The 15,072-nt window shown below is 34.0% G+C and overlaps 1 protein-coding gene across 1 annotated transcript in view; it reads right to left on the bottom strand.

Annotated features, from left to right (window-relative positions):
• Nucleotides 1-15,072, bottom strand: part of LOC149777774 (nucleoporin NUP188-like) — a 175,908-nt gene that overhangs the window by 151,479 nt on the left and 9,357 nt on the right. Inside the window, exons 3-7 of the mRNA XM_089938808.1 lie at nt 14,902-14,975; nt 8,537-8,618; nt 7,149-7,229; nt 6,713-6,850; nt 4,836-4,892 (exon numbers count right to left, since the gene is read on the bottom strand). Of these exons, the coding sequence (XP_089794934.1) occupies nt 4,836-4,892; nt 6,713-6,850; nt 7,149-7,229; nt 8,537-8,618; nt 14,902-14,975 (432 nt within the window). The remainder of the gene's footprint in view (nt 1-4,835; nt 4,893-6,712; nt 6,851-7,148; nt 7,230-8,536; nt 8,619-14,901; nt 14,976-15,072) is intronic.

The raw sequence follows: 15,072 nt of genomic DNA, 5'->3' as shown, positions 1-15,072 counted from the left end.
ACACTAAGGTATGTTCTAAACAAGGCTTATTATAACACTGTTAACACTAAGGTATGTTCTAAACAAGACTTATTATAACACTGTTAACACTAAGGTATGTTCTAAACAAGACTTATTATAACACTGTTAACACTAAGGTGTGTTCTAAACAAGGCTTATTATAACACTGTTAACACTAAGGTGTGTTCTAAACAAGACTTATTTTAACACTGTTAACACTAAGGTATGTTCTAAACAAGGCTTATTATAACACTGTTAACACTAAGGTATGTTCTAAACAAGACTTATTATAACACTGTTAACACTAAGGTATGTTCTAAACAAGGCTTATTATAACACTGTTAACACTAAGGTATGTTCTAAACAAGACTTATTATAACACTGTTAACACTAAGGTGTGTTCTAAACAAGGCTTATTATAACACTGTTAACACTAAGGTATGTTCTAAACAAGGCTTATTATAACACTGTTAACACTAAGGTATGTTCTAAACAAGGCTTATTATAACACTGTTAACACTAAGGTATGTTCTAAACAAGACTTATTATAACACTGTTAACACTAAGGTATGTTCTAAACAAGACTTATTATAACACTGTTAACACTAAGGTGTGTTCTAAACAAGGCTTATTATAACACTGTTAACACTAAGGTATGTTCTAAACAAGGCTTATTATAACACTGTTAACACTAAGGTATGTTCTAAACAAGGCTTATTATAACACTGTTAACACTAAGGTATGTTCTAAACAAGACTTATTATAACACTGTTAACACTAAGGTATGTTCTAAACAAGGCTTATTATAACACTGTTAACACTAAGGTATGTTCTAAACAAGACTTATTATAACACTGTTAACACTAAGGTGTGTTCTAAACAAGGCTTATTATAACACTGTTAACACTAAGGTGTGTTCTAAACAAGACTTATTTTAACACTGTTAACACTAAGGTATGTTCTAAACAAGGCTTATTATAACACTGTTAACACTAAGGTATGTTCTAAACAAGGCTTATTATAACACTGTTAACACTAAGGTATGTTCTAAACAAGACTTATTATAACACTGTTAACACTAAGGTGTGTTCTAAACAAGGCTTATTATAACACTGTTAACACTAAGGTGTGTTCTAAACAAGACTTATTTTAACACTGTTAACACTAAGGTATGTTCTAAACAAGGCTTATTATAACACTGTTAACACTAAGGTGTGTTCTAAACAAGACTTATTATAACACTGTTAACACTAAGGTATGTTCTAAACAAGGCTTATTATAACACTGTTAACACTAAGGTGTGTTCTAAACAAGACTTATTATAACACTGTTAACACTAAGGTGTGTTCTAAACAAGGCTTATTATAACACTGTTAACACTAAGGTATGTTCTAAACAAGACTTATTATAACACTGTTAACACTAAGGTATGTTCTAAACAAGGCTTATTATAACACTGTTAACACTAAGGTATGTTCTAAACAAGGCTTATTATAACACTGTTAACACTAAGGTATGTTCTAAACAAGACTTATTATAACACTGTTAACACTAAGATATGTTCTAAACAAGACTTATTTTAACACTGTTAACACTAAGGTATGTTCTAAACAAGACTTATTATAACACTGTTAACACTAAGGTATGTTCTAAACAAGGCTTATTATAACACTGTTAAAGGAACTAATCTAAGGTTACAAGTTAGTGAACTTTACAGAAAGGTGTGTTCCAAGAAGGCTGTGTTATAACATGAAATAATTTTGGGTGTGTTGGGGTTAACTTTAAATATGCCATGTAATATAGCATAAGAATATCATAAACCTTATTTATTTGGTTTTTCTTCTACCATCATGTAAAGATCCTGATTAAATTTATGAATTTAATGTTGAAATTGCTTCTAAATCGTATTTCCGTTTTTTTTCTTTCTACTTTGATACCAAACTAACGACAGTCACTCATTTTTTCTTAATTGTGAGTACCTCCCATTTGAGGTCACCTTGGAATAACCATCAATCTGGCTGGCTGTCCCACTGATTGGAACTTAAAATGATTTACCATGACAAACTGTAAGGTTTGGCAAGCCTGGCAATGTGAGAAACATATAATGTGGATTCTATTATTACACAGAATGTGAGAAACATTAATGTAGATTCTCTTGTTATATGCAACATGAGAAACAGCTACTGTAAATTTGATAATATGTATCATAAGAAACATTTTCATTTATTATACAAGTTAAACTTTAACTGGAATTCTAATATCACATACATCAAGAATAACATTTACCATAATTATATATATCATATTCATCATGAGGAATATTTACTGGAATTCTATTATCAGATATGCTCCCTGGAATCTAACATAAAGGAGGATTTCCCCACTTGTCAGAAAGTGTGCGAATTCATACAAATTTTGCATGAATAAGATGATCGCATGCCCTGGGAATATCTCTGTATTATACGCATAATGAGAAACACTGACAGAGAATTGTATTTATTATATAGGTAAGAAACATCTACCATGAATTTTATCACTATATACATCGAGAGAAACATCTACTGTGAATTTTATTACTATATGCACCATGAGAAACATTTAGTGTGAATTCACTATTTTTCCATATCATTTGTTGTGGATTTTTTTGTTTGCTATAAACTACCAATTTAAGGACCCAACAAACAACAATCCTTCAAAGGGAAAAAAGGGCACAAAAGGACACACTGAAATTATCAATATTATAGTAAGGGTAGGGGTTGGGGCAAAACTACTGCTAAGCACTAAAAATGATACACAGGAAATTGATAGCAACTCTTCTATTTTTCACAGTTTTCAAACTAGAAATGTACTGTTGGAACATGGATGCCCCACCACATTGCCTGAATGATTAAAAACATGAAAATTAACCAAGGTCTGATGTACTGACTAGGCTAACACAATATACAGTAGAGGTCTTGGAAATGCTTAATTACGCGTATTTGGATGCAATTTTTTAAATCTGGGATGCAGAAAATCACCCATGCAGGAGACTTCCGTACACATGCAAATAGCTGGGTGGCTATTCAAAGACCCGCCTGTCCTACTTCAACCACTTACTGAGTGGGAGAATGTGTTGATTAATTGTTCAATTTAGCTGTGCTGATATTTACAATGACAGAATTCATTGGTTAAAAGACCCCCAGATGTGCCACATGTATTTATACATGAAAAGAACAAGCTGCAATAGCTGGGCGGCAAGTTCAAAAACTTCAACTAGCAGTTTGGGTCGGAAAATGTGCTGATATTTACAATGACTGAATTTGGAGGCAGAACGACCCTGTGATGTACATGTGGTTATTATAAGAGTACATCAGAACTTTACATGCCAGTATTGTGTTGATTTCTGATTGTAGTCAAATAAATAGTGCATGCGACCTCGAAATCAAGACACTTGGACAAAATGTCATTTGCAAATTTGGAAAAGTATTTTGGGGTTAAACGACAAACTGACAAAGATTTTAACGATATTCAGAAGAGTGCTAAAGTTGCTAGAACTGACAGTTTGGATGGGATAATAGCCAAGTGTAAGAAAGTGTGTGATGCCTAAGCTTAGTGTTTGGAATGAGACCATTCCTTGGATTGACAAAATTCAGTCTCACCTTGAAGGACAAATGAGTTACATCGCTGTCTGGCTATTCTGCACATCTAAGGTCACCAATATTGGTGGAAAATGCATACTGAATTCGATCGATTGACGAAAATAAAGTTCTGCAATGCTTACCAATTGAAAAGTGGCAAATGGGACACCACCCCTATATTTTCATGACTTGCGATATCGCAGCCTATTCTGCACATGGCTTTGAAAAGATGTAATGTTTATGCATCATGTCATGGAAATGGACTCTTTCTGTCAGCATTTCAACTACGTCATGTCTATAGCCAGTATTGCAGAATTCAACATAACAATGCCACTAAATGGTAAGAAATATTAAGCAAACTAAACCAATCTTGTAAAATAAATTAGTAAAAGTTTATTATTTTATAAAATAAATTAAGCTATTATGTTGAAGAGAAACAACAATGAATATGGTATAATGTGTTTAAAATATCTCGTTTATGGGAAAAAATTAAGAAAGAATTTAGAAACAGACTATACACCCAGGATTTTCTTGAGAATCCATCAGAGATGCAAGATGACAAACTGGATAGCAGACGATAAAGTAGGTGTGGGACAACTTGCAAAATCAGAAACTTGGATTAAGATGCAGCATTGTTCTAAGGTAAAACATTCTATCATTTAAATAATGTATTTATTTGTATGATTCTAAAAGATAAATATTAAATAGGTTTTTCTGGGTTACAAGTTTAAGAAGGTCATGGATTGGGTCTTCATGTTGACATTTTAGAAATCACATTTTTATACTCATTTAGAATAGAAATGTGGGTTAATTAAAGGACGATCATTCTTTCTTGATACAAACTGGATTTTCAACCAAAACATGTGATCCAATGTTTACAGAAATGACGTATTGCTGTGCAGAATTACCAGACGCACAGAATAGGCTGACAAGGTTGTACATATCAGTGTTATAAAGAATGTGGAAATTAAACTCAATGGCAACCAATAATTCTCTAACCTGCAAAGTTCAACATTTTCTGGGAGGAGACTGCAACTTTTGCTTGTAGCACTTCTATTTTTACCAAAATGGGAGTCCTGGACTCCTAGTTTTAAAATCCTATATTAAACAAAACCTTAACTGATCCTGACAATGTTGCTGCCACTGCCACCATCAAAGTGAGTGAACCATCTCTTGATCATGCTGAAACAAGGGAGACAATAAAACCGTGTGATTTACCTTTTCTATCAGCTTATTGTCATCAAGTAGGGAGTTTAGAAACTCACAGTATTCATTCTGAAAAAGAAAAACATACAAGATGCACATAACTTTTTATAAACACAAATATTTGTACACCATTAAAAACTGCAAACTAATTTTTAAAAGTAATAACTATTCTGGAACATCCTAAGAAAAGTTATATTTAAAATTATGTCAAAAATTAACTATTAATTACGCAGCACAATTGTACTTGCCTTCATTACATGTTACAATTTTGTTGATATTAAAAACTCTTTTCAGTCTACCAACTACTGTGAAATAATTTTTTGTTGTTCTGCAAATACCCTTTATTAATCCTGTCTTAATCTAATTTTTAAGATGTCCTGCATTTTTTTAAAATCTGTTGTGAAAACTGTCATACACTGTTTTTAAGATGGCCTGGATTTTTTAAAATCTGTTGTGAAATTTGTCATAATCTTGTTTTTAAGATGGCCTGGATTTGTTTAAATCTGTTGTGAAAACTGTCATACTCTAGTTTTCAAGATGGCCTAGAGTTCTGTAATCTGTTGTGAAACCTGAATACTTAGATCTTACTACAACTGAGTCACATATACAAGTTTTCAATTGTGAATTTCATGTAATTGATGCCCCTCTCATTTACCCAATAACTGCAGACTTCATGGAAAAGTAAGAGTAATATTTTTCTTCATACCCCCCCCATTAAGCTCCCCAAAATAAGCATCTACAATATCCATTTTCTCATTTGCTCCATTCATGACAAAATATCACATTTCAATGAATGTACAGCTGCAGTCAGTCTAATTAGTATTAATACGAACAAGTTCTTGATGATACAATCCATATTTCCAGTTTGATCAAAAAGCAGATCCCAGAGGAGCAACAAGCTCAGTCAATCACAACCCAAGATCACCTACTTATTATAAGCTCAGCCAATCACATGTATGATCACCTAATTAGTATGCATGGATCTTGCTTGTTACTAATTGCTATGATCATCTACTTATTATAAGCTCAGCCAATCAAATGTATGATCACCTAATTAGTATGCATGGATCTTGCTTGTCACTACTTGCTATGATCACATACTTATTATGAGTGGATCTACTTCATTAATGATTTTGTCTGAGGGCTTATCTATCTATTCCAAGTCTGAAAACAATCCAACCAGAAATACAATACAAACTACAAAAAGATAATAAACTCAGCCAATCACATGTATGATCACCTAATTAGTATGCATGGATCTTGCTTGTTACTGAACTTGTCTGAGATCTTAGTGGTTGAAGCACTAATTTCACATTTGATCAAAACCTGACAAGAAAAAACAGCCGTAAGAGTGGAAAAAAGCCCAGCAGATTAAATTCATGATCACCTGATGGATCTTGCTCATCACTGAACTCATTCAAAGCCTCATCAAATTAGGGACTCCAGAGTAGCAACACGTACTTGTTGACAGATAGAAGAAAAAGATTATGCACGACAGGTGCAGGGCCATACATGGCCTTGTAGCCAGCCAGAGTTTACAACTTAGAATGTTCTGGAAATGAATTTGATGGGAAAATTACCCTCATCCTAGGTTTTTATATAGTGGAGAAGTAAACAGAAATTCTTTATTCCATGTCTGAGTGGAATCAATTTTAGTTGTGTTCAGTTTTAATTTACAAGGGTTTATTTATTTAAATTATTCACTGGAATTACAAAGTGCTCAATAATACCTCTGGACTAAATCCCTATCTTGGGACTATAACATTTACCAATGACAATCAATCTTCAACAGCTAAATCCGTTTCATTTACAATACGGTGATGCGTACAAAACGACTGACGGATGGACATAAGTATTCCTGGATAAAGAATCAGTGGTATAATAATTACCCTGTATTCATGCTGCACATCCTGCCAATGTCCCAGGAGTTGTTTTAAACACTGGAGAAGATACAGTCTTTCTGTGTAATAGAAATCTCTGATCTTGAACAGAAGTCCCTGTGAATGTCGCTCGGTACTAAGGGAAAGCTGGAATGCATCAAGATAATTTAACTCATTTTAACCTAATACATGTAAAAGATTTGGTAAAATTATTGTATAATGTCAGTTTGTAATTTTTGCATATTTCCCCTCAGATCCTCTCCAAGAAAGGGCAGGTAAGAGGCCAAAAACTTGTATCCTTCTAGCAGGCTGTCACTACATGAGCAACCTCTGTACCAACGTCAGTGAATTTTCACCAATAGTTTAGGAAATGAGGTTAAATACAGAATAAAATTCTGAACAAGTCATTTATTCCTTGGGGAGAATACAGAACAAAGACACATACCTGAAGATTCCGCTGTGACCCATGGAAATCTTGAGAGATGTAGGAACAGAACAAGTCAAAACTCTTTGCCTCTTCCAGCCCCTAAAAAATTTAGTGATCATGTAGTGATTCAATCAATAGAGACAACATTCTTTGTCATGGGATACCAATTTTTGTGGAGTTTATGTTAAAAAAAAGTAAATGAATTCAATTTTTTTCTGTTGTCAAATAATTTAAGTACCAATAAAAATACCATTTTCAAAAAAATCATACAAATTTACATCCAGGAAAATAGAAGAATTAATGATATGCCATTTTGTATTATGTACACATTTCATTACTGTTGATGTTACATCAGTGTTCAGGTTTCATTATTGATCCAATAAAACTGACAGTATGGACTTCTGTGCTGTATTAGGGTTGTGTTTGATTAGACATCTTGTAAAATTCTTTTAAGTTACAAGGATATTTAAAAATAAAAATTACAGTAATATTGATAATATTTAATATCTCAATATAAAATTACCATTTTGTTGTGAAGAGAAATAAGAATAATCAAATTAGAAATGACAAAGTCTTTTCTGATTCATTTATTTAAATCTAATATTAGTTATGGAAATTCAGTTTAAGTACATCAACTTTCAATAACACCTTTGCAATGAATATTCACTTTCATGTACAATTAATTTTGATATTTTAAGGACTTTTACTGCTCTAAATTGACTTATCTCTAACTTTATTTATTTATGTTATTTTGCTTTTGCTATTAAAGATTTTAAATTTAAGTACTTTAATTTGTCATGTCAACTTCAACAGCACACCATTTCACTTGAATCTGGCATTAGTTAATTGCTAAAGTAATTTCTGTGTGTCTATAAGAAAATTGTCATTGAATTTTCACTGCATATCTTAAGTTTGCTTCATGAATATATTCAATTTCTGAAAGCAAATCATTGATTTTAATTTGATATAAATCAATGTACTATGAAATGGCATGGTTCATTCAACTCTAATGATAAGTTAATTTTTCAGTAATCATCAATTGATCAGGCTGCTGAAAAGGAACATGCAGGGATTCTACAAAGGTAGCTTTGGGTACAAATTTTGGGCCCCATCCCCAAACAAAAATCATGGACTTTCCTGTGTTTGACTCAAGAATTCCAAATGAAATAATAAAAAAATATTTTTTAAAACAACAGTTATTCCGTAATGATGGTTTTGTTTTTGTTTCTGGTGTTTTATGGCAAAACAACACCATGAAGTTTATAGCATACACATACAAGCTAAGAGCATTGCCCAAGGATTTAGTTCATTTGTGTCAATTTTCCATTTCCATGGATTCTTAGCCTATTCAAAAGACCAAGAAAATTCCTTGACCCAGGCTCCTTGGAACATATCAAATTACTTACCAAGAAAATACTAAGCCTCTGAATGAATTCTTTCTGTATCGCAGAAATATTTTTATCCTTCAGTTGCTCTCCCTGAGGCGCACTGCAAAGAATATTACTTGTCACAATTAAAGATCAAAGCCATCACAAATATATTTTCTATTTTTTCCCATCCGCCATCCACCCCCCCACACACAATCCCCCAGGGATGCATTCATGATTTTAGCCATCCAACCCTCCCCATAAAACCCCTGTGCGATGAAGTCATGATTTTATTTTTTCACCCTGCCATCCCTCCCCATATGACCCCTCTGAGATGCATTCATGAATTTATTTTGTCCCACCTGCCACCCCAACCCCCCAACATGCAACCCTTCTGGACACATAAATGATTTTAGTTTTTCCCAAATGCCACCCCCACCACTATATACGTCCCCTATGGGATGAATTCATGATTCAAATCCTTCACTGTCATCTACCCATTCCAGAATCTACTCCAGAAATTTGTTTGAAAAATGTTTGAGGGGTGGGGAAAAGGGTAATTTAGACACTCCACACTGGAAAAAAGTGGTATATATTCTAAATATATGAAGGATTAAATGAAAAATAATAAAGGTAGGCAGGGATTTACAAATCCAATTACCAATTCCCAGTACAAACTCAAATTATGGTTTAGACAAGTTTGCAAGGTGCTTGCCTGTGGGCAAGATCAAGATTGGTAGTCTGGGAAAATACATAAAACTCTAGTTCTATGCAAGCTATTTAAGTGATGATTTACGTTAAGCACACAGTAGACGTATCAACGTAGTGATCTCTACACAGTAGACATATCAACGTAGTGATCTCTACACAGTAGACGTATCAACGTAGTGATCTCTACACAGTAGACGTATCAACATAGTGATCTCTACATAGTAGACGTATCAACGTAGTGATCTCTACACAGTAGACATATCAACGTAGTGATCTCTACACAGTAAACGTATCAACATAGTGATCTCTACACAGTAGACGTATCAACGTAGTGATCTCTACACAGCAGACGTATCAACGTAGTGATCTCTACACAGTAGACGTATCAATGTAGTGATCTCTACACAGTAGACGTATCAACGTAGTGATCACTACACAGTAGACGTATCAACATAGTGATCTCTACACAGTAGACGTATCAACGTAGTGATCTCTACACAGTAGACATATCAACCCCTTTAATTAGAGTTTATATGTAACACATTCTTTTTTCTACCTAATTGGCCATGCTTTTTTTCATCTATTATATGTGTCATTTCTAATGTCAAGGTTAGTCAATGTCAAGGTCAGTCTTGCATTTTATCGTGCAGATGTGATAATGTGAATATTCACTATTTATGACAAATATGGAATAATATTTCTATTTTGACTTATCAGTTATGTCTGAATCATAATATTTGTACATATCCAGGATTTTTTCACTTTTAGGTCTTAAGTTTAGCTTCAGGCAGTTTGTCAGATTGCCCACTCTAAAAGAAAAATGTTTTCATAAAGGTCAACAATCAGGAGGATTTTATTCAAAGTGTGGTCGATGTTACAAAAATATAGCACCCCCATAAGCGGTGTTTATGACCTGCTATGAACTGATCACTGCAGGGAACCGGTACATATTTACTGTTTGGCAAACAATTAAATGGACAAAAAATGTGTTCTCAAAAGCCAAATATTAAATATTTTGATGCATATCTCTGATTTAAAGGTAACTAAATGGAAATTATTAAGTGTGTGTGTGTGTTTTGATTTTTAACGTAGTTTAAAAAAAATTTGAGTCATATTACTACAATGTCTGCAGTGTGGCAGTTTATAGTGATTTCTAGCACTTGGGCATCATGACAAAGACATGCAGCATCATGTCCCACCCAGACATTATCCTGACACCAGGCCGACCAGTCCTAACACTAACATCTTAATGCTGAGCGCCTAGCAAGGCAGCTGTTAGTACCATTTTTGTAAGTCTTTGGTATGACACTGCTGGGGTTTGATCCCGTGACCTCACACATCCAAGGTGGATGCTCTAACCACTATAACACCGGAGCGGTACGTGATAAGTAAGTAATTGGAGAAAATAAGAGTTCACATACCCTTCAGTTGTGAGTATAAATATATCATTAAAATTTCTCTCACTCTCTATATAAAAAAATCTAGCTATTTTCAAACCCTTGTATACCTTTTCATTTACCTGTCTAATACATGTACACGTCTACTTTTGCTCTTTTAAATGTATCTGCATTCTCTTTCTAATTTATCTACATGTATTTAAAAGCTTAAATAAATATAATGCAATTTCCTTACAATGTACCATATTTTATTTTATTTTAATGTTTTACTTTACGCCTTGGGGAAGTTCAAATTTTACTGGGACAAGTTCAATATTTAAGTCAGTTTGCCCTAGGCAAGCTGACTTTTATAAAAATTTTAAATCCCTGGGTAGGTCTTGTAAAAATGATATGCGACTGTCATACATTCGAAAACCATTAATTTGATTTTTATCAACCCTTTACCTCATAGAGTGTATGGCATTTTAGCCTTATACATGTTGCAAAGTTAACCAGTGCAGTGTGTTATAAACAGAACACCTGTTACCTATTTGACTCCATACAATTAGGCCTGCCTGTTAATTGTTAAGCGGGGCCCCGAGTGGTCTAAATCACTCTCTGTTATGGATCACTGCCATCTCACCTCTGTCTGCGTAGGTTCGAGTCTCGGATTCGGCCAATGTGGGTATGTGAGAAAGCTTGCCAGTAGCTTCTCGAGGGTTGGTGGTTCTTTCACCAATAATACTGGCCGTCATGTATAGCCTATCTTGTGCTGGAAAATGGCGTTAAACCCTACAACAACAACAACATAACTGTTAAGCAGTGTAGTATATGTTACCTATTTGACTCCATACACATAGCCCTGCCTGTTAACTGTTAACACATTAACCCCTGGTAACGAATTTAAGTGGCAGGAGGTAGTACAGAAAGGTAGACAGATGTAGCTCTACAATGATACCCAAAAATCTGGAATTTCTAGTTGCACTACAAAACAGAGAGGGAAAAGCCTCATTTTCTGGACCTGATTTTTTCTACCAAAAATTTGCCCGTGGTTGGAATCTGATTTTTTTGTTCGAATTTTAGACTTTTTGGTCTCAGATCTAAGGTAGACTGGTATGAACTGCATACAGACTGATGAACCTTTGCAAAAAGTAGGATAAGATGGGCATTTGGAATAAAGAGTGGTCTCGATTAAAAAAAAAACAGAACTCCAACTTTTACACTTCTGCTCATGCGCGAGCCAAAAAGCCAATGAAAAACAATGTTTCTAACACAACTAGGCAGTATGTTATTGGAAGATCACCTGGAAGTTGGTCTTTTAAGATATATTCAGAAATAGCTTTCAAAATGTGTTTCCTACTCGAATTTCAGATGAAAACGACATAAACCTCCAGGGCTTAATGTGTTAAGCAGTGTAGTGTATGTTACCTATTTGACTCCATACACATAGCCCTGCCTAATAACTGTTAAGCAGTGTAGTATATGTTACCTATTTGACTCCATACACATAGCCCTGCCAGATAACTGTTAAGCAGTGTAGTATATGTTACCTATTTGACTCCATACACAGAGCCCTGCCTAATAACTGTTAAGCAGTGTAGTATATGTTACCTATTTGACTCCATACACATAGCCCTGCCAGATAACTGTTAAGCAGTGTAGTATATGTTACCTATTTGACTCCATACACAGAGCCCTGCCTAATAACTGTTAAGCAGTGTAGTATATGTTACCTATTTGACTCCATACACATAGCCCTGCCAGATAACTGTTAAGCAGTGTAGTATATGTTACCTATTTGACTCCATACACATAGCCCTGCCAGATAACTGTTAAGCAGTGTAGTATATGTTAGGTTTAACATCAATTTTAACTATTTTACATTTTTGGTACTCATATATTATGTATAGAAAGATTAAAGAGTAAAAACCAATCATTATGGCTGTATAATGTTTTTTTCATGGAAGAATTTTTTTTATGTGATTTAAAATCTTGAGAGAACTTGTTCACTGTCAAGTCAGTGAAGCTGCAAAACTAAACGTAGCTGCCATTTCACATATCAAAATTCGTCAGTTTTTTGTCTGCGTCTACATCACTAAATCATCTGAATTTGATAGTTTATAAAAACTAATTGCTGCCTACATCAATATCAGAGCCCTTACTTAAGTTATTGAAGCTCTTGTAGTTGTGATTCTAACTGTGAAAACTCAAAGTGCAGAACAAAATCTGTGGCCTCTATTTTGGAGAGTGGAGAATACGACCCACTTTCTTTAAATAGCAGATTTCGAACAGATCTTAAACAGCGACCACATGATCTAAGTATTTCACAGAGGGTTTCCCCCCAAATATGGTGCTACAAAAACCTGTTCAAAATGGCTGATCTTTACAGCAGGCGTCAAAAGGCGTTTCCATGAGAATTGGGTAGAGGCGTCAAAAGGTGCTTACACAAGGTAAAGGGTTAATTGAACAGTTAGATGTCTTATTAACTAATGAATCAAATGGCCTCATCTATCCCAAAGACTTACAAGCTCAAAATCAGATAAAACAATTGCTGGCAGTTTGGAACAAGAAAGTAATTAAAAAATATACACAGACCTGCCAACCCTGATGAGTCCGTCTCAGTAAGGCAGTTGATTTTTTTCCATAAGATTGACCAGTTTTCAGTAAGGTGTAACAAAATATCAATAACTGCTATTGTAAAGCTGGAAAACATAATTAAAAGTTCAACGCATTGACGATAAACATTATGTTCAACTGAAAAGTTTGTAAAGTATGCATGGACTTTATGTACCACTAGTACAGTTGCACAAACTCTAGTTCCAAACCCTATGCAGTGCAATGGCTTATTGCTATCTCTCAACCTGACATAATTCTTGGAAATTCTTTTCCATTTCACATGACGACTCAGACAATCATATCTCCCACTACGAGACATACTCAAATTGACACGTGATGTCCAATTTTTTTAATTGTTTCCTTTCCAGCTTTTATTCACAAGAATCTGAATACTTCTTTTTATTCTTCTGTACTGATTAGTAACACTTTTCTAGAAGCTCATTTTCCCCTTAAACACACATCGCTTTCTGGACGCCATTTTTAAAAATTCTGTAATCAACAGTTTGATCATGCTGACACTTCACATGAACAAACAGGTGCAGTTTGAAGCGTCTAGGGTGCCTTTGTAAAGTTAGTCTGGTTCCCTGACTAATTTTACTAATTCTAAGACAGAGTTTTTGGCAACGATAATTTTTCCATGGTAAGACTTACGGCAAAATCGTAAGAGTTGGCAGGTCTGATATACCCCAAATCAACTTCAATACTGTATATACTCATACATTAGTCCAATCCAACTGCAAACAACAATATGATCTACTGATTACTGCATCAATCCAAATCTGCAGGCACATTACAGCAGATCTATTCTGTGCAGCCAGCAGTTGGACTTGACTTATCAGTAAGTATATAAACCCTTTCTTGATGTACAATAAAAAGAGATCTTAAAACAATGACAGTTAACAAAACACAATGCATCCTCTTTCAATGCAAAAAAAGACTGAACAGCTCAACAAAAACTGTTGACATAGATACTTGCTGATACAAAACTTAACCCTTTATGATGGATTATCAGTGTCACAGCTGGCTTCATTTTACATGTGCAACAAAATTAAAAGCTGCAAACAGTTACCAACTGCAACTACGATAAATTTAAGTTCTTTTTAGGTCAATATTTAACTCTGTATGTAGGTTAAAATTATTATTTAATATCATGGGGGAAAAAACAAAACCAAACAGAGCCCAGGCCAACCATAATGAGAAAATTTAAAACTGAAGATTCAAATTTACTAGTAAAACACCAATTTAAGCTACAGTTCAGTTTCAGCTAGTTTACTCCGGGGACAAATTTTTAGAATAACACCTTGGACAAATCTCTAGAATTACAAACAACTGTACATATTAAACTTCCTGGCTTCTTAATTTTGTTTACTCTTGACATGGTGGTACTTAATGTAAATTTACACAATGCCACAAATCGCTTATTTCTTCTAATGTAATAAAGGAAGACAACTGTACATGTTCAAGTTCTAGACTTTTTCATTTTGTCTGTACTTGAAAAGATGGTACCTAATGTAAATTTATGTAATGCCACAAATCACTTATTGCTTCTAATGTAATAATGGAAGATGATTTCAAATGAAAAAATCTTTAAATGCTGAAACTTTATATAATATGTAAGCTGTTTTATTTAAACTAGGCATAAATAACATTTTTCTCTTATTTTTGTATAAATACCTTTAAACTACCACCAGTTATACTTACTTTGGCCTGTTGTAAAAAAGGAGACCATTCAGTAACTTTTCCTTGTTGATATGTAGCTCCCGGCTAATGAGTTCCTGTAAGTATGCATAAACACATTTAAAAACACAAAAGTAAAACAAATGAAACAAGATTTCTCTCCTCATGACAATTATTCATTTCTATTTTAATACA

The sequence above is a fragment of the Sinohyriopsis cumingii genome, chromosome 17 (genome assembly GCF_028554795.1).
Source record: "Sinohyriopsis cumingii isolate HCF-2022 chromosome 17, ASM2855479v2, whole genome shotgun sequence".
Classification (NCBI taxonomy): Eukaryota; Metazoa; Mollusca; class Bivalvia; order Unionida; family Unionidae; genus Sinohyriopsis; species Sinohyriopsis cumingii.
This window is presented reverse-complemented; position numbering and strand designations above follow the sequence as displayed.